We start from the raw sequence: 23,787 nt of genomic DNA, 5'->3' as shown, positions 1-23,787 counted from the left end.
AACAAAAAAGATAGGCAGTTTCTCCTTTATTCCCCCAGCAGGCTCTCACCTGAGCTTAACACAGTTCACTATTCATGCATTAAGATTAGGGACACTACAAGCTATCCCTCGTTAGTTCTCACTAGCAATGCAGGAAAAGAACTATACAGAGTCCTCAGATTGAGGCCAGCCTGGCTGGGGAAGAATGATGGCCTGGAGAAAACGTAGTGGCACCCACACACCCCTGATGTTCCATGACAGTCCTACCTTTGGGTAACTTTGACATTTCAGTAATCAGAATTTGTTAGAAGAGACTCTCCTGGAGTTCTCTCTTAGGTCCCTCCATCAACTTAAGAGGGTGCCTGTCATTTTCCTTCTCCTCCTTCCCACCCCCTTGACTGGCGTGTGCTGCCACTGCTCCCTCTGTGAGCACCCGACTGCCTTCGCCAAAGACCTGCCTCCGAGCGCCCCAGAGTGTGTCGCTGCCACCTCCACTATTGGTGCTGCCTCCTGCAGCTTCAAAGCAGTGGGTACCCACTGTCCCTACTGCCACTTTCCCTGGGGGGCCAAATCCTTCTAGAGCCCCTGCACATGAAATGTTTTCACCTCCACTAGCCCTGCTGGCGGAGGGTGCTGCCGATGGGCTGGAGCCTCTGGCAGAGCCAGGCTGTGTTCTTGAGCCCTCGATGCGCAGGTGTTGGTTCCCTGCAAGGCAGGGAGGAGGCCCGCTCTCCTTTTGACATTATGCCTTGTTGTGAAATGGGCCTCATACTGCTCTCTGGACTTCTTAAGTCCCACAATTTTAGTGAACCCAGCTTTTCCCATTGTCATTTTCATCTCTTCCCTTGTTTGGCCCCAAGCATAAGGCCACATGAGCTGGAGAAGTCTGGGTGAGAGTCCAGCCTGGGGAGCACCATGCTGCTTCTCTTGTGGAAAGGATGCTTTTATGTGGAAACTCAGAGCCAGATCCTTGAGGAGATGTTCATGGGGCTCTGTGTTCTTATCCAGGAGCTCTTCAGTGCAGGGAGCTACCGTGGCTGAAGGAAAAGGAGGCACTCAGAATCTCCCGGGACACGGAAGGGAAGCTTGGGCTGTGGAGAAGCAGTAGGAAGCAGCATTGCCTATTGGAAGAGTCAGACAAACCTGGGCTCAAATTTAAACTTCTAGCTGTGTGTCGTGGACAAGTTATTTAACCTCTCTATGCTCCATGATTATAAAGTCTAACTCACAAGGTTAGTGTGAAGATTAAAAATAACATTGATAAGGTACCTACTGCATGATTGATATTTTTATTTATTTAATTTATTTAGTATGGAGAGGGACTCTCACTCTGTTCCCAGGCTTCAGTGCAGTGCCACAATCATAGCTCGTTGTAGCCTCTGCCTCCTGGGCTCAAGGGATCATCCTGGCTCAGCCTCCTGAGTAGCTGGGACTACAGGTGTGCACCACCATGCCTGGCTAATTCTCCTGGCTCAGCCTCCTGAGTAGCTGGGACTACAGGTGTGCACCACCATGCCTGGCTGACTTTAAAATTTTTTTGTGCAGAGACAGGGTCTTACCATGTTGGCTAGGCTGGTCTTGAACTTCCAGAATCAAGCGATCTTCCCATGTCTGCCTCTGAAGGCACTGGGATTAAAGGTGTGAGCCACGATGCCAGGCCATGATTGATATTTTTAATGTGCTAGGCTTCTAGCATATGATTAATATTTTAAATAAATGTTTATATTACTTCAGATTTCTTTCTCTTTCATTCAACAAACACTTTATGGTTATCCACCATGTGCCAAAAGCAACTTGAGATATGAAGAGAAGACCCTCAAGGGCTCGCAGTCAAGCAAGGGATACAAGGAAATAACTCATAATAAATATAAGGTAACAAGGGATGGACCACATTCTGTGAAAGTTCAGAGGAAGGAAAAGAAAACTGTTTAGTGAGAAGAGTTGAAGAGGACTCTATAGAGGAGTGGACTTTTGAGCTGGGTCTTGAAGGATGAATAGGAGCTTGCACAGCAAAGATGTTAGAGGGCAGGATTCGGCCAAAGGGAATAGCATTAGCAAAAGGCATTACTGGGAATCAGGGATTTGTTAGTGTAGCTGTTGCAGGTGCATGGACTATGACATGTGAGATAGGAGAGGTCAGGGCTGGGGGAAATGTGAAACTACAATAAGAGATTGAGCCAGCTTCTGAAGGACCTTGAAGCTACTCTAATGAGTTTGGTCTTTATGGTTTTGGAGATGGGAAGTCCTGAAGGTTAGGCCTGAGAATAGCTTAACTACCCGAAGGGAAATACAGAAATGTTGACAGCAGATCATCCATGCATCCCTCTATTCATACTGGTTGAGATGACAGAAGAGGCCCAGTTATTAGAATATCCATCATCCCCTATAGGAATTCTGAGGAGTTCCCTGGTAAATTGGAGCTGTGTCACTCTCCGTTTGGAAACCTAGAGTTGGCCAAGAGGGAGTGACGAGAAGTCGGCATGGTGCTTGTGGCTGAAACCAAGACTGGCTGACCTGTCCTCATGACCCCAGAGCTCCGGTCCCTCCGAGGACAGATGCCCATGCTTCCGTCAAGGACTCCCCCTAGAAGAGACATCCAGGGAGTTTTCTAAAAAGCAACAACTCATTCTCTGGATAGTATGCCTTGAGGGGCTGGTGACAAGCTTGTCCTCCTGTGGCTTTATCCCTCCGTTCCTATAAGGGTACAATGGCCAAAGGCCTGCTCTGTCTCACAGGAAGATTATGCAAGTAAAAAGAAATGACGAATGTGTATACACTTTGATAAGTGTCATATGGTCTATAAGTACCCTTGAGTCATGATCATTATTAAAATTAACGGTGGTTCTATTCAAGGTGAGCCAGTTTTTCCCATCTTTTGTCCAGTGGGCTCCCTTGGTGGGAGGCCAGCAAGCAGCAGAGAAGCTGGGGATTTCCAGGGGACCAGAAGGGAGGTGGAACAATGATCTGGGGCCCCGAGGACATGCAGTGGAACAGTATTCACACGGGCTGCGGAGGTTAAGAAGGGGAAGCAGCGTGTCAAATGGCAGGTGGCCAGATAGAGGGGGCAGCAGGCAGGGCCAGGGGCAGGTGCCAAGCTTAATGGGAGAGCCAGGGAAGAAGAAGGAATAGGGAATTTTCTACTGTGTGGGTTTTCTGGTGAGTAGGAAGAGCCGAAGTCTTTCCAGAGGAATCTCTTCACATCATTAAAAGGGAGTAGCATTAGCAAAAGGCATTACTGGGAATCAGGGGTTTGTCAGTGTTTCTGGCAGGTGTGATCTCTTGGATGTCAATTGAGATGAGCATCCTCTGACACATATTCTGAGCTCAGAGGTGCAAATTAGAGACCCATGTGCCTGTTTGCTAGCAGGGTTTACAAGTTTTTTAATTAGTTATCAATGTTCCATAATTGTAAGAATTCACATAAAGGTCTGGATAGCCTGCTTTTCCTTAAACTGAAAGATCAAACAATCTTGGGCCCACGTTTCTGCAGAGTAACCCGGTTTGAGCTATCCTAAATTGGCTTCCTTCAGTGATTTGTGCTCAAAGGCATCTGAGTTACTGCCCTGTGTCATGTAGTTTTTATCCTGGCCTGGTTTTCTAGAGCACAGGAGGTTTGTGCTTAAAATCTCTCCCGCCCACATCATCTGGGCAGCCTCATGCCTATCACCATGGGAACGCCAATGGAAACTCTGACTGTGCTTATAGCATGCACGGGCTTCTTTCCCGGATTTTATTCTGACCGTGAAAATTTGAGCTCTGAAAGTTGCCTTTTTCAAGTCTGTCATATTTAGAGAATTTCTTTCTTGTATGAGTCCTCTGATGAACAAGAAGAAATGCATTTTGGCTAAAATATCATTTTTACGTGCATTCTATCATATGGCTTCTACCACCCCTTGTGGTGGGGCTTTACAAACTCCTGGCATGCATTGATGAGGATGAGCTATTTAAAGTGGCAGGAGGGCCAAGCGTGAGCTAACTCCATGTTGTAGTCTGAAAAAATAATTGTGGTGGTATTAGGAGAGTTACAGTATGTATCCATTTCTAAGAGTTTCATATATTCAGGCTGCAAAATAAGTAAAATACATATTTTATTTTATTTATTTATTTATTTTGAGATGGAGTCTCACTCTGTCTCCCAGGCTGGAGTGCAGTGGCATGATCTCGGCTCACTGCAACCTCTGCCTCCCGGTCAAGCAGTTCTCATGCCTCAGCCTCCCGAGTAGCTGGAACTATAGGCGTGCACCACCATGCCCAGCTAATTTTTATATTTTTAGTAGAGATGGGGTTTCACCGTATTGGTCAGGCTGGTCTCCAACTCCTGGCCTACAGTAATCTGCCCACCTTGGCCTCCTAAAGTGCTGGGATTACAGGTGTGAGCCACCACCCCTGGCCTTTGTTTATTTATTTTTAATCTTATTGACACTATCTACTTCTCAAAGCGATTTAAAGTAACCAACAATAAAATATAAGACATGAAAACGTGAGACTATATAAATGGGGGAATGATGGATGATTTGACAAACATAAATATCCCACAGACAAAGAGAAGCTCATGCTCCTAACTGTCTATGATTGGGGGTTGTGGTTAAACTATTTGCCCTGAAACCTAATGAAGCCGTGATCCATGAGCCCAGTCTCTGAGAAGGCTCGCCTTACAGAACTGTTCAACAGAAACAAAACCAACATAGAAGGAACTTCTTTCTGTACTCTCACCTTTCAAACGACATGGAAGGGGAACAAATCTTCACTCCCATCCTCACCTCTCCTCTGCCTTTTTCTCTTTGCTTCACTTTTCTCATGCCCCGCTCTCTGATGACTCTTCCCTTGCTTGCCTCGCTGCTCAGATCCTCTGTCTACCTTCTCTCTCAATTTCTCCCGCTCCAGCCTTTACTCCCGCAGCTCCATCTAGTTATTTTTTGTGCAGATTGTCTTCATTTGTTCGTATGATTGACTCACAAACATTTACTGAAGAGTCTTGCAGAGCAAAGAACTTCTCGGAGAAGAGAGGGGCACTGGGCTGGCAGTGATCATATTCTGTTTGGCATCCAAGAAAGGCATGTAGTCTGTGAACACTCCCACATTATTGGACCTTATTCTGTCCATTCATCCAGCAAACATTCATTGAATGCCTGTTGTGGCCAGGGTCTATGCTAGGGTCTGGGGAGACAAAGGTGAACTGGGCAGGCCTCTGCAATGCTTCCCATTCATTAGCATGATGGAATGGGGAGAGAAGGGGAAGTAACCTCCACTGTTATTACTAATAGTGTCCTTGGTGTTGATACCTACCAGGTAAATGGGTACAAGGCACTGGAGTGAGCTGCCTTCTGATAGAAACTTTCTCTGCTTGCTGGCTAATGGCTACTTGAAGCAAAGCTCTCGTGACTGTAGGCACCTCACTGGGGAGGAGGACCAGGGCAGAGGTGCCCACACAAAAAGGCAGAAACAAGCCATGGGTGGCAAGTGCCAAGCATGTAACTGCAGACACTCACAATTCTAAGTGGCTTACAAGGCAGGAAGCATAAAGCAATCAGGGGGAAATCCTCTAATCCCTTGATGGAACATCCTGGAAGGCTCTTCATGCTTGCCTTCTAATGTGTGCAAAATACCCAAGTCATAAAATCAGTGTTATTTCCCTCATCAGCTCACAGAATCATTGAGCAAGCTCTGGGCGACTTCTCCTTTTCTGCAAAACTGTTTTTATGGGAACGTTCAGGTCTTGTGGGGGCTGTTTTTCACTCTGTCAGGGACTGGGGAGACAGTAATCCAGGAGAGAGTGTGTGGGAAGATTCTAGGGGCCCTCTGGGGTGAATTCTGCCAGATTTTAGTGCAGTGCACACACGTATCCCTGCTCCCATTCTGAGCTGCCAAACACAAGGCAGGCGTTCAAGAAAGCTTGGGAGAACCGTGAGACCAAGTATCACTGGCCAGGCAACTTACTGGCTTAGGGGCTTCCGGGCCTCAGGCTCAGAAGTCACACCACCTTATGGCATACTTTTTAGCTGTATAACCTTGGGCAAGTTACCTTGCCTCTCTGTGCCTCTGCTACCTAATCTGTAATGGAACTATCTCACAGGGTAGTTATAAGAATCAAACAGGTTGATATAGAAATAGGATTTCTGGATAAAGCACAGGATGTCCCTGTTATATTTGAATTTCAAATGTACAACAAATAACTTTTTAGTATAAGTGTGTCTCAAATATTCCATGGACATAACTGTATTATTTCTCTCTCTCTCTCTCTCTCTCCTGAATCTTGCTACGTGCCCAGGCTGGTCTCAAATTTCTGGGCTCAGGTGATCCTCTCACCTGAGTAGCTGGGACTGCAGGTGTGAGACACCATGTACAGCACATAATCATATTTTCATTTGCCAAATCTGGTAACCCTAGATGGCAAGCCTGTGGAAGGGCACCTAGCACTGTGCAAATGCTCACTAAGCATTAGATGTTATGTTCCCTTATTATTCCCTTTGGGATTGAATTAATGACTTTGGCATTTGGTTTGGAGAAGATTGTTGCTCTTAGTTCTGGGTCTCATCAACCATTTGGAGTTAAATTGGGAGGGTCCAGCATTTCTCCTGCGGCTTCTGACCACATAAGCCCAAGTGATGAAGGACCCACCTCCAAGGCCACCTTCACCTGGCTCCACTCCCTGTCTCACCCTCTGCTTCTCAAACCAATCAATGCCCTTCCTGGGTTACAGACATGGAAGCACAGAAACAAACGTGGCTAGAGGGAAGTGGCAGTTACTCAGGTCCACTGTACGGTGGGCCCTGTCCCAGACCCTCCTTGTGTTCTCACCGAATCCTCCCAGAAACTCAGTGAGTAAACCTCAGGACACCATCTACAAATTGGGGGTGATAATACCTCTGGCACTCATAGAATTGTGAAGAGGAAATGAGAAGATGAAAGTGCAGGCCACGAGCGTGGAGTAGAAGATTCATATCTTTCTTTTTTCTCTTCTGCTTTTCTATTTTGATCTCCACTTTATCAATGCAAAAATTGACTTGTCCAGGGCTGTGCCACTTGTAAATAGTGGAAGTGACTGAACACAGGCTGTGTCCTTCCCATGACACCATGCTGCTCTTACAGCTGCATCCCCAGTCTTTGGTCTCACTTCCCCTGGTTCCCGGTGCCCTGCTGGCCTCTGACACTCTTATTCTTCCAAGCTGCACTCTCCTTCGCAGAGGGTACCTCTTCCTCCAGGAAGCCTTCAAACCAGCACGAGGCTGAACACACAGCTGGAGAAAGGGACAGCAGGGGCAGAGGATGCCCTTGGTTCACTGCCCTTCTCACTCATCCGTGGGCCCAGTCTCCCTGGGGGTCCATTTCCCTTCCCTGGAATCATCCAAGCACTGAGGGCTGGGTCATCTCCCAGAAACTCACCCTCGAATAAGCCAGCAAGCCACATTTTGTTCTCCTTAAATAAATCTTATAGAAACATTTAAATGTTTATTTCACTCATAAATTCTCAGGAATGCACAATAGTTTTCCTAACTGCCTGGGCACAGGGATAAATATAGGCCAGTGTCATAGATGGGAATATTAGCTTCCTTTCCCCAGAGTCACACGGCTAGGCTCAGGCTAGGAAACTGTAAGGAATAGCCCCAGCCCCAGCTCCAGTCCACTCCAGCACAGGCAGGCATTGGGGGTTTAGATCCTGTAGATGGGCACCGGCAGATAGCCCAGGAGAGGAGGACCCGCTGGGAGGCAACGCGGGCTAGTGAAGAAGTCGGGTAGGCCTAGACCAGAATCCCACCTGGGTGACCTTGGGCAAGTTACTAGTTACCAAACTTCTCTTTCATGGTCTAAAACATTATATAGAGTTAATAATCACTATTCTCTAGGCTTGTTTTAAGTATTAAATGAGAGAAAGCAATAATAATGACAGTGAAGGTGCTGGTGGTGAGTGGGCACTGTGAGACTGTATCCCCAGATTCCTGTCTTATAGCCTGGAGGGCAAACAGAGACTGCCTTGGTAGAGAGGAGATCCAGCAGCAAAAGCAGCCAGTGCTCTTACAATAGGATAAAAGGACTCTCTGGGCCGGGCGTGGTGGTTCACACCTGTAATCCCAGCACTCTGGGAGGCCAAGGTGGGTGGATCACAAGGTCAGGAGATCGAGACCATCCTGGCTAATACAGTAAAACCTCGTCTCTACTAAAAAATACAAAAACAAAATTAGCCGGGCATGGTGGTGGTCACCTGTATTCCCAGCTACTCGGGAGGCTGAGGTGGGAGAATGGTGTAAACCCCGGAGGTGGAGCTTACAGTGAGCCAAGATCACACCACTGCACTCCAACCTGGGTGACAGAGCGAGACTCCATTTCAAAAAATAATAATAATAATAATCTCTGGGGACTTGAAAGAAAATTATTACCCCAGCGGCAAGTCCTAGGGGCACAGGAGAGAGCAGAAGTGACTCTGCTGAGGTCTGCTGGACATGGGACTCCTCCCTGCCAAGTACAGAGAGCCAGTTCCCTGGCTCCCCGAAGGCTGCACGGTGTCCTCCCTTGCACCAAGGGCCTGCCCTGCCTCTGGTGGATCCTCTTTCCTGCCATTGTGCATTTATTCCTAGAAGTCAGGGATAAAGAACAACTGCCTTGTTGATCACTGTTTTTACTCTCATGCCAACAGACTCTGGGAGTGTGGAAAATCACACAATGTGTGTTAGCTTTATTCCAAGGAGAGTAACTCAGGTAATAGTTCATCCATCATATCTTCTATCCTCCCTTCCTTCCTCCCTTCCTAACACTACTCCACCCTCCATTTATTCTGCTTTTTAACGCAGTCATTTAATTATCTAGCCAGCCAATTATCTACCCAACCTATCACAACACAATCAAGCATCCATCCACCTTTCTACCCATCCCTCCCTCCCTCCCTACCTCCTTCCCTGAGCTCCCACCGCAAGCTGGAGCCTATGCTTATGGGTGGAGATACACATGTGAAAGGCACAGTCTGTGGCCCCCAAGTAGCTCACACATAGCCGGATGTGGGGAGACAGAAAAACAAACAACAGCAATCTGTTTCATTTGCTTACAATAGGAACTAAGGGAAAATAATTGTAATATGCATTTCTGACTGTCCGTAACCATCAACATTTCTAAAACACTTTTTGCCTTGTTTTAGGCACTTCCACAGCTAAATTCTCACAGCTCTTACCCTGTGACCAGAACCACTAGAGGCCAGCCTGGTGGAACTGTCCTCTTGAGCTCTTTTTCATAAAGATGGGGCATCAAGCACCTGCTTCCCATGCCTGGGGCCTCTGGTGTCCTTGCCAGGGCCAGGAAAGGAAGGACAACCTGGCAGGATGACATCAGCAGGAAACTTGAGTTTGAATCTCCATTTGACCATAGCACAGCTAGGTGATCTTTGACAATTACATAAACTCTCAGAGACTCCATTTCTTCATTTATAAAATAGAGATAATAATATCTACCTTGGAGGGATTAGACCACGTACCAGGTGCCCAGTATTTGCTACCATTATCTTGTATACCAGATACTAATATTTTACTGATAATTTATTTTATTTTATTGAAGGCCTTAATTGAGGCTGTTCTTGCACAGGATGTGATAAGTGGAAATGAACTCAGAATATGAATTCAGAATCCTCGATGGAAGCATCCAAGTACTTCCTGGTTTCCGGTGATTACAGTGCCCTTACCTGCCTCAGTTTTCTCATCTATAAAGTGGGATAACAGTCATGCCTGTGTCTTGGAGTTGTTGTGAGTTGTTATGTGTAAAGTACCTAGAGCAGTGCCTGGCACATGGGAGGCGCCGTATGAGGGTTCTCACTGGGAAAGTTGGGGGGCAAGGGGATCCCTACTCTACACAGTCCTTACCAGGTTCCAGGTGTTTTACATGCTTTGTCTGTTTCTTCTTCTTCTCATTCCTGACAGATAATTGGTCCTTTGGGTCATATGACTTTTCTCCAGTGGGGGAGCGCACACGGTTCCCAAGGAGTTTCCAGGGAGGTATAGGCAGAACCTCTCTGTTGGCCAGTGAGGACAGGGCTTGAACAGCCAAAAGGAGTCAAATGGATAGAGAAGTTGGCAATCTGCCTTCAGCAGTAAAGTATATGACTAAACTCGAGATATTCCCATAGACAGCACAGAACAAGGCTTCTCCAGGTCCTGATGGGAGAAGGCCATGGGAGAACACAAGAGCAAATTGGATCCGACAGAACTGGCATTTGGTAGTAAATCTACCAGGAAGTAAGCTTCCTAAGAGCAGGACCTTAGTTAGTTAATGCTCAATAAACATTTATTGAGCAAAATTCAATAAACATTGACTGAGTAAATGTACTTCATTTCCTCAATTCCATATTTATTGAGTGCCTACCATGTGTAAGTGAATAGTCATCCCTTGCCTCTGTGCTCAAGCTCTATTGCACATAATGGGGTATTTTTGGAATAGAAATAAGAAAACAATTAATTATAGCCCATTTCCTCAGCTTACAACCATTAGACAGTAGAATCAGGCCTTGCTATTTCCTTATTATGTGATTTTCAACAACTGGCTTAACCTTTCCAAGCCTTAGTATTCTCATCTGTAAAATGTATGTAGTCATCACTACCATGTAGGAGTGTGTTCTGAAGGTTAAATGCCTAGAAAACACTATGAACCTGTGTGTTAGTTTCTTTCCCTTCATCTGGATGAGATACCTAATTCTCTAAATTCACACTTTCATGGGGGTGACTCTCTCTGCTCTGTCTATCTCACAGTGGTTTTGCACTTGCAATGACACATGTGGAAACTTTTTGCAAACTATTTTGTGCTATAGGGACTGAGCACCTCTTGTGAGCTAAGTACTTTGCTCATCACTTTATATATACTATTCTGATCATTAAAGTCAAGCTGACTGGGTTTGAATTTAGCCTCAGTCACTTCCTTAGCTATGTTACTGCATATTACTCTTCTGTGTCTAAATTCTTTATCTGTTAGTGGGAATACTAATAGTATTCCCAGGAGTATTGTCAGAATTAGGTGAGATAATGTAACATACAAAACAAGCCTAATATGGTGCCTGGCACATAGTGAGTTCTCCATAAAGGTTAGCTGTTGTTAGTGGCTATTCCTATAACCCTTAGTTTCTAGATAAGGAAACTGGGGCAAGGTGAATCACTTATCCAAGGTAGCAGTCAAGGATGTGAAGCCTAAGTTCTTCCTGCTCTGCCATGCTGCTTCTACCTCACATTCCTATGAGCCTTTCCTGTACCTTCTGGAACTCCTGGCTGCTTGGTCATCCTCCTCTTCTAAAAGGACAGATGGGTTGACTCTGAGCCCAGCCCACTGACAGAGGATGTAAGCCAGGAAAGGCCTCCTACAACCTTGCTCACTATTTTTACTCTCATGCCAACAGACTTTGGGAGTGTGGAAAAGCACACAATATGTGTTAGCTTTATTCCAAGGAGAGTAACTTTATTCCAAGGAGAGGATATCTACTATCCTCCCTTCCTCCCTCCCTTCCTAACATTAGTCCTCCCTCCATGTCGTCTGCCCTTTAATGCAGTCATTTAATCATCTAGCCAGCCAATTATCTACCCAACCCCAGATTTCTTATGGTGGCACTTATGTCAGTCCCCATTTCTGAGCCAAAAGAGGAGGAAGGCTAGCAGCTCCATGGCCAGAGGTTCTAGGTGCTCCACAAGCAGATCCCTTCCTATAAGGGCCACACAAACAGGACTGCTTCTCCAGCGCACACTCCAACTTCATCTTGTTACTTAAAAGTTAGGGGAGAGGAGTGGCGTGGATGCCACTCATCAGTGGAGTGCTGCAGTGACCTTAAGTCACAACAGCTACTGCATAACAGGGCTGAGCATCCATGTCTGCCTAGAGCATCAACGAATGAAACACAACGTAGATGCTCGGGAAGACCCAGAGTGTCTCATGTATGTGGCCTAAACCAGGCAATAGCATGGTGGACTGTGTTTCTAGGAGTCGACGTGCCCTTCCCCTTCCTCAATGTGTCCATGCCCCTTCCTCATTCTTCAGCCAAGCAATCAGACAGCCCACTCAGGTTAAAGTTGGGCTGTTTGATTACCTGGCTGAAGGAGAATGAGGAAGGGGCATAGACAGGCATGTGACGTGCAGCTTTGGTTGCTGGCCCCATGAGCTTGTGCTCCCGAAGGGCTGGCAGGCAGAAGGGTGGTGCTTTGGCATTCCCCTGACAGCGAGCTCTGAAGTTGGCCCCTCTTAGGAGAGTGGCTTTGGGAACACAGGACAACGTACTGTTGGCCCAGGTCCCAGAGCTCTCACAGAGGACCCAGGGGCAGTAACAGTGCTCAGTGCAGGGTATGGACTAAGCATGGGCTCTGGGGTCAGGCTGCCCGGGCCCAGATCCTGGGCCTGCCACTTATGAGCCGCGTGACCTTGGAGGAAGGTAGTTAATTTCTCTGTGCCTCAGTTTCCTCAGCTATATAATGGGAATGATAATACCTACCATAAGGCTAATTATAGGTTAAATGAGTTAATACGGTAGACAAGTACCTGGCACAGGGTTAGCTATTATTATTAAGTGGCTTTGTGTGCAATGGAGGTAGGGGAGCAGGGCGAGGTGGTAGGTAGCTGGGGTGCTGGAACTGGTGATATGAAGAGGTGAAGTCTGCTTATGAGTTCACACTGATCTGCCCCTGGGGGCTTCTAAAACCCTTTGGAAGAGGATGGGAGTTGTTCAGGTGGATGCGAGAGCCAATGAAAACTGGGCTCTTTCAGTTAACGTGAGCCTCTTTGTACCGTCAGGTTTACAAGGCACTTCTGAGATGCTGCACTGTCCAGGTGAGTCAGCTTCCTACTGTGGCTGCTGGTCACAGTCCAGGAAATCATCCAGGCCTAGGTAAGATTGCATCTGGAGCCTGGGGCCAGGTCCGGGACCCTACAGTGAGGGGGAGGTGGGCTGGTATGTGTCCTGAGTGGAGGTTAGGAAGGCTCTGAACACTGTCATGGGAGCAAATACTGAAGAAACTAGAGAAAAAGAGACTCTGGGAAGACTCAGAACTGCCTTCCTGCATCTGTAGGATTTCACCCCACTATAGGTTGTATGGAGGGCAGAACCAAGGGAGAGTCTTGGGGGAGGCAGATTCCAGCTTGACCAGGACAGAGCTGGCCAACCAGTGCACAGGCTTCCTTGGGAGGTGGTGAGCTTTTCATTATAGAAATATTCCTACAGATTCCTACACCGGGCCCAGTGGTACATGCCTGTAATCCCAGCACTTTGGGAGGCCGAGGTGGGCAGATCACTTTAGGCCAGGAGTTCGAGACCAGCCTGGCCAACATGGCGAAACCCCATCTCTACTAAAAATACAAAAATTAGCCAGGCATAGTGGTGCAGGCCTGTAGTCCTGGTTACTCAGGAGGCTGAGGCATGAGAATCACTTGAACCTGGGAGACGGAGGTTGCAGTGAGCCGAGATCACACCACTGCACTCTAGCCTGGGTGACAGAGCAAGACTCCATCTCAAAAATAAAAAGATATATTCCTACAGATCCCTGAGACCTACCTCAAGAGATTCCAATTCAGTAGGTCTTGGATGGCTGAGGAATCTGGTATTCAAAAAATTCCCAGGGTGACTGAGTGGGGTTCACATTATAGAGAGCTTTGCCTGCCTAGGCAGAGCTTAGATGTGACCTGGGATTCTTCTAGCACTGGCAGTCTGTCATTCTGTGGTCCCCTAAGGTCCCACGCTTGTGTCCTGACAGCGTCTATTCCTGCTAGAACCCCTTGGCTACAAACTCTTCCCTTTGAGTCTCTCCCTGTTCAAGGGCCAGAGCAGAAAACCCCACTCAGGACGTAGCCTTGCAGAGTACGTTGTTGCGGGGCTTTTTTTGTGTGGTATTTGATTGCAGCTTCTGATTAAGGACCTGAAGGGTATGTCTGTCTGTGCATGCATGTGTATCTGCGCATGTGTCTGTGTGTGCGTATGTGTGTGTACGTGCAGAAAGAGAAACACGATCTAGTCCTACAGATTTTGTGTTTGTGTGTGAGAAGGCCTCGGCTAGTGCTCATGCCAGTGATGGGAAATAGGGGCTGGGACCTGAGGAATCACAACTAGGGCTGGACCCCGGGGAACTGTAAACTTGGAGGGATGCTCTGTTCTTTGCCTGCTTCACAGACTGGGAATTCGGGCAGGATTGGGACTTCCAGCCGAGTTATCCTGGCCAACCCCGCTTTCTTGGCTCTCTGGCCTCAGATGCTCCTAGGGACTCAGGTTCCAACCCCCTGAAGGCTCCAGGCCAGCTCCTGAGGCCTGACTCTCCCGAGGCCGTGACTGCCTGAGAAACCCAATGTGGGTTGTCTGGTGGGTGCAATAGTGGGAGAAGCACTTTACCCACCATGCCTGGTTGCCTTCTGAAAAGCTTTGAAATGCCCAGGGCAAGGCAGTAAGGGAAGAAGGCAAAAGAAAGTTGAGTTTGATGTGGACTTTGGTTGGGGAGTCTAAACTGCCCCAGCTTCATGGTCCCTCAGGCTATAGAAGGCACTTGAGGGCTGGGTTGAACAGGCAGAGTCCAGGAGGCAGCAACTAACCCTTGTACTGGGTAACACACAAGAAACCAGCAGCACGGCAAAGTTGACAGACTTGGTCTCAAGTTTCTTGGCCAAGACAAGGTCTCTTGACCAGAACGTAGAGGAGCTGGGATTGAAGCCCAGCTTGGTATGACTGCACAGTTTATATTCTTAAATCCTGTGCTACATGTCCTCCCTGATAGGATCTAGGCCTCCCAGCTCCCGGCTCCCCTGAATTCCTCCTGGCGTTCCTAACCATTATGGTTTCAAAATGCTGATAGGTACAGCACCATTAGGTTGGCACGATGAATTTCTAGAGGTTGCCACAATGCGGGGAGGGTTCCATGAGCCTGCCTGCCATGAAGTTGAGAGTAAGGGATATCTGATTGGCTAGTGGGAGCTCCAAATTCCAGTTCCCCACAAGTTCAGTCTCCCTGTGACCCTGAGCCAGAACCAGACTCTTATTAAATAATGGATGGTCTCTGAAGACCCTTCAAGTGCCATGATTCTCTCTGTGCTCATGGGAAATCAAGACTATAGAGAGAATGTTTGCAGGTACTGATAGCTTCTGCGTTATTGGGGCCCAGCAGAAGGACCCATGAGGGAAGAATGCATGAGAGAACATTATTTTTACAAATGGGTAGATTCTTAGTGAATATTCTCAAGTTATGATTACATTTGTTTTCTTACACATTACAACTCTGGGAACTTAAATAACAAACACTTTAAAAAGAATGGCCCTTTGGATCTCCATATCCCAAACCCATGGGATCAAGATATTGTAGAACTTGGCAGTCTTGTGGGTGGGGAGATGCCCTTCCCTTGAATGTCTAAGTGACAGGTGTTTATGTTGTCTGTTTTGTGTTTCCTGAGGATATACTTTGAAAGAACTTTTAATTATAAAGCTTTGTAACCAGGAAGAACTTAACTCAATATAAAAGCCTGTCTTCACTGACAGCAGAGGTGCACCTTTGCTGGTCTTTCATTATCTTATATTTTAGGAATGCTTTTATTCTTGGGGCAGCTGTTTGGGGGAGTTGCCCAGGATGTAGGAGCTAGATTTTGCCTGAGAATCTGATTCAAGGGCACTACCATTGTTAGTGAAGTGGAAGGGGCCAGGGATGGTCATTTTCAGAGGAGTCCAGGGTGAGGAAATAGGGATGCTAAGGAGACAGAGGCCAAGAAAGTCACGGCCTGAGGGTCTGGAAGCAGTCGCCTTTGAACGCAGTTGTGAGTGTCTTGTCTCCTTTCCTTAATCCCTAAGCTTTTGGAACTTGGCACCCTCCAGCAGCAGGACCCACTATTTCCCAGAATGGGGGCCTGGACTTGATAAAACCCTGGGCTGGGCTGCCTGAGGCTGAAGGGCTAGGAGGTTGGCCCACTGTCACTTAGACATTCAAGGGAAGGAAAACCCCCTCACCCCTAAGGCTGCCAAGTTCTGCAACATCTTAATCCCATGAGTTTGGGATATGGAGCTACAAGGGGCCATTCTTTTCTAAGTATTTACTATCTAAGTTCCCAGAGTCATAATGTGTCAGAAAACAAATGCCATCATAACATGAAAATATTCACTAAGAATCTGCCCATTTGTAAAAATAATGCTCCACTCACAGATTCTTCCCTCACTTAACAAGTGTCTATCCCACTGGCTCAGTCAGTTTGGACGACTGTTTGATATAACAGGATAATACCATTTCAATGCAAATCAACTGCAAAGTTCATGAAATCAAAGAAAACAGTGATGGAGAATTTCACATGCAAGGTCTTTGACCAAGGAGATCAGATAGAGCTTATCAATTAAGTGAAGAAAATACAATGAGGATGATGCTCAAATAGGTTCTTCAAAAGGGAATAATTTGAATATTGAGGGATTGAAAGAGATCCTTAGGAAAATGGATGAAGCCCTTAAGTCTTATATTAAACAGATAGAGTCTCTTAATTAGGTGCTGTAAAGTAAAATGTGAAGAGGAAATTACTATGTGAACAGATCATTTTGCTGGTATAATAAATAAATATACCCACACCAAAATCAACATTTTATTCTTTCTTCAATCTGAAAATTAGTACATAACCTATATTTCATAATCTGTATAGCTAAAAATAGCTTGTTTTGAATGCCTCATTTGTACAATAAAAATCTCAATGTCCCTTTAAATTAACTTGCTTTCATCATTTCCTTTCTATTATAAAATTTCACTGAAAACCTTTTTTGCTATTTACTATACAATTTTGATCTCCATTTCAAGTGGATTCACTTTAAGTGGCCTTTTCTCGTGCCCACTCCCCTGACATAAGAGGTTCTCAGTGCTAATGGTTCTCATCTAAGTCTTTCCCCAGTTTCAGAGGGAGCCTGCGTGGTTTATAGTTTGGCTTCTGAGGCCTCAGTCAGACACAGCCTAGATGGTCGGTTCTATACTCAGAATATTTGGGGCCTCGGTCAATTCAAACCAACTCAGAGTAATTGGTTCCTCAGTATGGAAGCCACATACCTTCTCTAGGTACCCACTGCAACCTGAGCTGTCAGCAAACCCTCTGGCCAGCGTAAGAGCTGTGGCCTCAGCCCAGGGTGCTTGGCTTGGCCCCCAGCCAGGCTAGCTGAGGGCAGAGAGGGGGCACTTACTTGGCCGGCAGGGCTCTGGGCTGCCTGTGGCTCTCCGGGGGGCTCCTCGTCCTCGGGAATGTGGGGCATGGCAGCCTCCTGCTGGGAGTGGCCACGTGTGCCCGGAACCTCCGCTGCGTCAGCCCCAAAGATGCTCCAAGAGGCCTGGGCTCCACAGGCTGGGGAGACGCCAAAAGGACAAGTCAAATCCATTCCCATCCCTGTCCCAAGCTGGGTTCCATTTCCCGGAGCCACAAGCCACAGTGAGAGCCGGCTTGAGTTTGCATCAACACCGGAGGTCAAACCAGGCTAGGCGAGGGCATTTGGAATTTCATTTCCTCCGGCTCTCTGGCTTTGTTTACAAAGTCAGAGGTGACCTTAGAGATTTTGCATCTAATTTGGTCTTTACAGTAAACACAGCTATCCTAGAAGGGAGAAAAGTGCTTCAAACTCCTCAAAGCTGTAGCTAAAGGAAGATACTCCATTGAGATTAGATTGGCAGTTGTTTACCACTTACTGAGCACCTACTGGGTGCCGGGCCCTGTCCTAGGAGCATCACCATGATCTAATTGAATCCTCAAGATGACCTCTGATGTAGGCATTAATATTCCCATTTTACAGATGAGAGAACTGCCGCAGAGAGTGAAAGTCACTTGCCCCAAATCATACAGAGAACCAATAATTTGAAGCCAGATCTTCCTGATTTTGAGGCTAGGGCTCTTTCTGCTATACCACACAGTGTTCCTCAGCCATGTAGATGGGGAGTAAGGGGTGCTGTTTCCTGACTTCTTCCCTGACACCTCCCCCCATGCTCTTCTTACCCTCAGCACATTCTCTCTCATTTGAGTTCGGCCCTCACGGGGCCTACACCAGCCCTGCTAAAACCTGGAGGCTCAGGCAGGGTGAATTCCGTGTGCCCTGTGCCCACCCCCAGCAACCTTAGATTGACTCCCAGAAGCCAGGCTATCCCCTCCCCATGGTGCAGCAACCCGGGGCCACTGGGGTCCCAATGCTGATCGGGACTGCAATCAGCACAATCTCATCCACCTCCTACAGTGACTGGCTCAGGGACAGACAATGGACCCAGCCTACATCCATGAGCTTCCAGTAGTGTTCTAGGACCAGATGTTTTCTCCTGCTCTGAGTGGTAGAGTGTGAAGATATGAGACCTGGTGCTACGGACACCATTTTGCTTCCATGAGGAAAGCGAGACAGAATCTAAATGACACACACAGAGGAGGGCAGAGCTAAGGCACCTGCAGAGAAACAGAACTGGAGCCCTGATTAAAGTATGCCTGAAGCCCAAACACTTTCTGGACTAGCCAGTGACACGAACAATTAAGCCTCTTGGTGTTGAAATCACTTTGTGTTGGGTTTTTGTTACTTGTAACTGAAAACATACTCCACTACTCTTTCATGCTTCTTGTCTGCCAAGATGCCTAGGAGTATGATCCTGCCAACAACCCTGAGCCAATGGGTCTAGCTCCTCTGCTTCCTCTTAGAAGAGGAGACTAGCAATGCCAGGTTTCCATAGGGAAAGGCAGGATAGCAATGTCGAAAGAACACAGGCTTTGGAACCGGATATCTGGGTGTGAGTCCTCACTCTGCCACTCACTGGCTATGTGACTTTGGAAAGTTGGCTTCATCTCTGAGTCCCGCTTTTCTTGTCGAAACAGAGATAAGAATGCCTCCTGAGCAGGATGCTCCAAGGATGAAACACACTCAGTTCAGAGTAGGTTCCCATAGAAGCCACCTGCACGGGGGTCTGCAGCCCAGGAAGTTTGGCCCAAGTTCCAAGGGCTCTGCCTGGCCTCTCCCCATTGTTAAACTCCCTTCTTCTTCTCTTAGTGGGGTGGGCAATACCTTCAGGGATCTATAGAACTAACAACTGGCCTGGTTCTGCAACTTTTAGAGATTCCCCGAAGGAGCTGCTCCACTGAACAGTAGATTAAGACCACCGTGCAGATAACATAGGCAGGTGAACTTTGGCTGATGGGACACATGGTAGGTGGGCATGGAGATGAAGGACACTGTCATTTACTGAGCACCAACTGTGTTCCAGGTCCTCTGGGAGGTACTGCTGACTGCTGGAGGCTGTAGGAGGAAGTGCCAGAAAGCCCTGCACCTCCCATAATACTTGGTGTTCTTCCTGTCCTTCAGAAAGGGCTCGGAAAGGCCCTAGAGCCAGAGTGCTGCAGAACAGGCCTGAGCTGCCATCAGCCCAGCTCTGACAGACCCCCCCACTCCCCATCAGCCAACACACGTACGTCTAGACTCCTGGACTGGGCTCCTTGAGATAGGCAAGGTGTCAGATTCATCCTAGGTACCCAAAAGATTCAGCAAAGAATGATTGTTGATTTATGTTTAAAGAACTAGGGACTTTGAGTCCCAGGATTGGTCAAGGTGACCACCATCTTGACTGCTGTCTTTCTCTGTGATGAACAAGTTAGCCCACTCAGCTCTGGAACAGTTAGGGTAACCCCTACTGGTCACCTCAAGAAATCTCAAGTAGAGCATCCATAGAGTCATTCATTCTTTCACTGCCAACACTTTACACCTACTCTACCAGGCCTGTGCCAGGGGCTGGTGACACAAATATGGTAATCTTGGCCCTCAAGGAACAGAGTCCAGTGGTAGGAGACACTGGAGAACAGTATAATGGGGTAAATATTTTGGAAGTGAGAAGTTACAGGACCCCAGAAAAGGGTTGCCTAACTATGGAAACTGGGATGGTGGGACATGATTTTAGCTGATTTTAGCAAATATTTCACATTAGAAATGACGTTTGAGCTGAGCCGTGAACACAAATGCTGAGTGGAATTTCTTGGAGCAGATTAGCTGGGTGTCTAGTGGGGAAGATAAGACAGGATGGGGAGAAGCCATACTGGACAGACTTCACCTGGCTCTTGGGAATGAGAACTATGGGGCCAGGGCATGCTGTCTGTATCTTCCATGCCAAATTCTTACTATATGAATAAACTGAGCATCAGGTTCACCCAAAGGTAAGCTCTGTGATTAATTTCTATCATCTTTACTTGGATTTCAGCAGCAGTGGCATCAGTGGTGCTGGGTAAAGTATTTGGTAACAGGGATTGAGGGTAGCAAAAGAGTAGCTACAAACCCTGATTCTACTAAAGGAAGTTGGCTACATCTCCTAGGAAACCTTTTTAGGTTATGTGTGATGTATGTACAGGTCCAGGCTGTCTTAACAGGTGTATGGTTTCTAAAACATGGGAGGTGACTATTCCACTTTTCTTTTGTCTTAATCTACACAAAGTATATTGTGCTCTGCCTGTTAAGAAGGATTTAGACAAATTGGGACATGTTTTGAAAACAGGAAGCAGAAGCTAGGAGAACAAAATTTGTGTTTAAAGAGCTAGAGAACTTTAGCCTGGAGAAGAGGAAGTGCAGGGAGAAATAAAAATCTCTTCTCAGATGTTTGGAAAGCATTCATGTGGTTCTACTGTCCCCAAAGAATAGATGTCATAACTAATGACTGAAAGGTCAGATGGCGGCAAGGGACAACTTTCTAGTGGTTGGAACTACCTGAGGATGAAACAGGCTGTTCTTTAAGGTAGTGAGCTCCCCATTCCTTGGAGGGTTCTGGTAAAGGCTGGGACAAGGGTCACAGGATTCCTAACCAGTTCAGGGGCCTTTTCTAACTCTGAGAGTCCCTGAAATCCTGGACTCTTTTTAGCTACAGCAAACTGAAAGACCTGACAATTCCATCCCAGGATTCTGGGATTATGGTCTGAAGTCTCATGAGACATATCTCATTTTCTAACCCTCCACTTTCTTTCCTCCACCTCCCTCTCTTCCAAAAAGAGCTTAAGTCAGTCTCTGTGACAGAAAGCAAAATAGAACAAATGAATTAAGTCAGATGTCAGCTGCCACAACATAAAAGTAGAGTGGATGCTGGCTGAGGCCCCACTCTTGACAACATGGAACCCCAGGCTCCTCAGGGGGAGCCCCAGCAGCCCCGCCTGCCAGGGCCATTCCCACGCTGCTCCTGCCCTGTTTGCTGTCTCTCCCATCCATTATTATAAACTCACTGCTTAAAATAGCAAGGTAAAAGCAGAGTCCCTCCCCCAGGGTGACATCTGGGTTCTGCTGGAGTTTGTGGGCACACGGACCTCACATCCATCACAGCAAAGTTTAGAATATAATCTCCAGGAAGTGGTGATCTAGAGCACCAGCCCATAAAAGGAAAAAATATTTAGCAATGTTTGGTCTCCAAGCTGTTCCTTCTTTAACCCATGTTCAGGGCCCTTCTTGCTGCCTCTCCGGTCTGGTTAAGAAAGGGTTAGGTGGGCCAGTGCCAAGAGCTAATCAGCTCTTATGACTCTACTCATTCTGCCCCCAGCTAGTGCCTAAGTAGAATCTGGCCCATTTTACAGGCCTGAAAACTGAGGTGCAGAGACGGAAACAACTTGACTGGTTCAGCTACCCTTGTATCTGGTGCAAATTTTCCAAGAGACTCTGCTGGGATAACTATCCAATCATTTGTGCAACTGAAGAGGCTAGAAGTTCCTAAACCATATTTAAATATTTTATCTGCCCCTGCTCATGAAAGAAAACAAACTAATATGCTTTTGTTCATGCTTGCATTCTTCAGTTATTTCTAAGTTGCCTAGTGAGCATCAGACACTATGCTAGATGTATTTCAAGTGCTATTTTCTTTAACCCCCATGAGATAGGTTTTATTATTTCCATTTAATATATTAAGGATCTAGCGCTCAAAGAGGTTTCACAAATTGCTCAAGATCACACAGCTAGTAAGTAGCTGGCGAAGGGTTATAATCCAGGCTAGTCTGACTCCTAGGCCCATCATCTTTCCTCTCTTCCACTCTGGCTTCTTCACCAGGAGTTCTGCGTGAGTGTGGCAGAAAAGCCTGCCTCCCAGGGGACGGCTACAGTGAGGCTAAGGATGGTGGGAGGCAGAGGGGAGGAAACAGGACCTACACTTCGGTTGTCGGGCCAGGGGTCTTATGAGGGCTAAAGAGTGGCCTACAGTTGAGCCTGCATGTCCTCTGGAAGGTGATAGCAGCAGGTGGAGGAAGGGGAGGTCAACCCCGCCTTGTAGGCTTCAAAGGCCTTACAGTATCCTAGAAAGCACAGAGCCATCATCAGGACGCAGGGTTCAGGAACAGAATTTACAGAGACTATCTCCTTCAGTGCTTTCAGCAACCCTGTGAGATGGGGAGAGTAAGTAGTATTATTACTAACATTAAAATTAGACCCACGTTATAGATGAGGAAACAGAGGCCCAGAGACTTGCCCAATGTCATCACTCATGAATGGCAGTGCTGGGAATTCACTGAATCTGGGTCTGATGCTCCCCTTTCTTGCAGGGCCAACACTATTCTCGGCAGGCAGCAGCAGTCTCTCATCATGGCCCCAAAGATGCCTCTCCCAGAGCCTTGTGACCTGCCTAGAAGAAACCAAACTCCTCTCTGAAGCCACAATATCTCAGGAGCACGGCCTGTAAGCTGAGCGGCTCTCAGATTCTCTCTGTGAATCTCTGAGCATTGAGGGAAGAGCCAAGAAGCCTTTTCGGGAAACAATGGGTTAACCTAGCCTCCACTGACCTTTCTGGAGTGACTCAGTATTCTCAGAAGGGAGTTTTTTTTGTTCTTCCAGCTTTGAATTTTTGCTTTCATTTTAGCAGCACAAAGAATGTGAAAGAGATTAGGTTGCTATTAATACCACGGGTCGATCTCTAGATGAACAACTGATGGGGGGAATTGTTTGGGGTGACTGCACATGGAGCTCTCTTAGCCCTTCTGCAAATCCAGAGGGTGACGGAGGGGCCACTGGGAGCCCACCAGTCTTACCCATGCACCCGTTTTTACCAATGGGGAACCGAGGCCCAGAGAGGGGCAGGCATGTGACCAAGGCCACACCCACGGGTGAGGGGCAGAGTCAGAGGAGGCCCCAGAGCCCCCACGCCCCGAGCCTGGCTGCTTGCAGCAGCTTTCTGACTTTTCATTTTGACGGTTTTGCTCATAGTAAAGGGTAAGCCATTGTGTCTGTGCTGTGGAAGCAGGTGTCCTTCGGCAGTGGCTCGTCATTGTCCTTACTCTCATGGTCACTCTCGCAGGAGAGAGGATGGTCCCCACAGGAGATCTGCTGAAAGTGCTGAGAGGTGCCTCTGGGGGTCCCCTGGGCCTGACCAACTGCAGAACTGGGTTCTGCACCTCCACACGTGAGCTGGAGGGGGAGCCCGCCTCGGGAAAGCTCCATCCTGCTTCCTAACCTTGGCCTGCTCACGGGGCTTTGTTGCTTTGCAGATTCCGTTCTGATTCTTTCTCTGCCTCTCCCTTGCTGGATAAATCTCCCCTGGCCTCAGTTTCCTTATTTGAAAATGGAGGTAATAGCACCTACCTTTTAGGGTTGTTGTAAGGATTAAATCAGGAAATACATGCAAGCTGCTGGCACATAGAGTACACTCAGCGCCCTTGCCATTCTCCAAACAGGGCAACTGAGTTCTCTAAGCACGGCATCAACAAAACCAAGCCCAGGCTCAGAGAAACTCTGGTGTTCATCCTAGTTGGCTCAGAGCTCCCAGATTTGTCTCCTGCAAGTAAAAGAGACTCAGTCCTGGTCTTTGCTGTGGACAGTCCCAGGTCTGTGCTGTGCTCAGTCCCAGGTCCATGCTGTGCTCAGTCCCAGGTCCATGATCTTGTCAGTCCCAGGTCTGTGCTGTG

The 23,787-nt window shown here is 47.3% G+C and overlaps 1 protein-coding gene across 5 annotated transcripts in view; it reads right to left on the bottom strand.

Annotated features, from left to right (window-relative positions):
• Positions 1-23,787, bottom strand: part of MRVI1 (murine retrovirus integration site 1 homolog) — a 116,277-nt gene that overhangs the window by 57,740 nt on the left and 34,750 nt on the right. For 2 of the 5 annotated variants that reach the window (XM_011969915.1, XM_011969920.1), the window contains exon 2: positions 17,102-17,259. In XM_011969915.1, the coding sequence (XP_011825305.1) occupies positions 17,102-17,259 (158 nt within the window). Of the gene's footprint in view, positions 1-17,101; positions 17,373-23,787 lie in introns of those variants that run through there. The other 3 variants (XM_011969916.1, XM_011969918.1, XM_011969917.1) reach the window with 2 other exon arrangements.

Source organism: Mandrillus leucophaeus, unplaced genomic scaffold (genome assembly GCF_000951045.1).
Source record: "Mandrillus leucophaeus isolate KB7577 unplaced genomic scaffold, Mleu.le_1.0 Scaffold920, whole genome shotgun sequence".
Taxonomy (NCBI): Eukaryota; Metazoa; Chordata; class Mammalia; order Primates; family Cercopithecidae; genus Mandrillus; species Mandrillus leucophaeus.
Note: the sequence above shows the minus strand (reverse complement) of the source record. Positions and strands in the feature narration are given on the sequence as shown.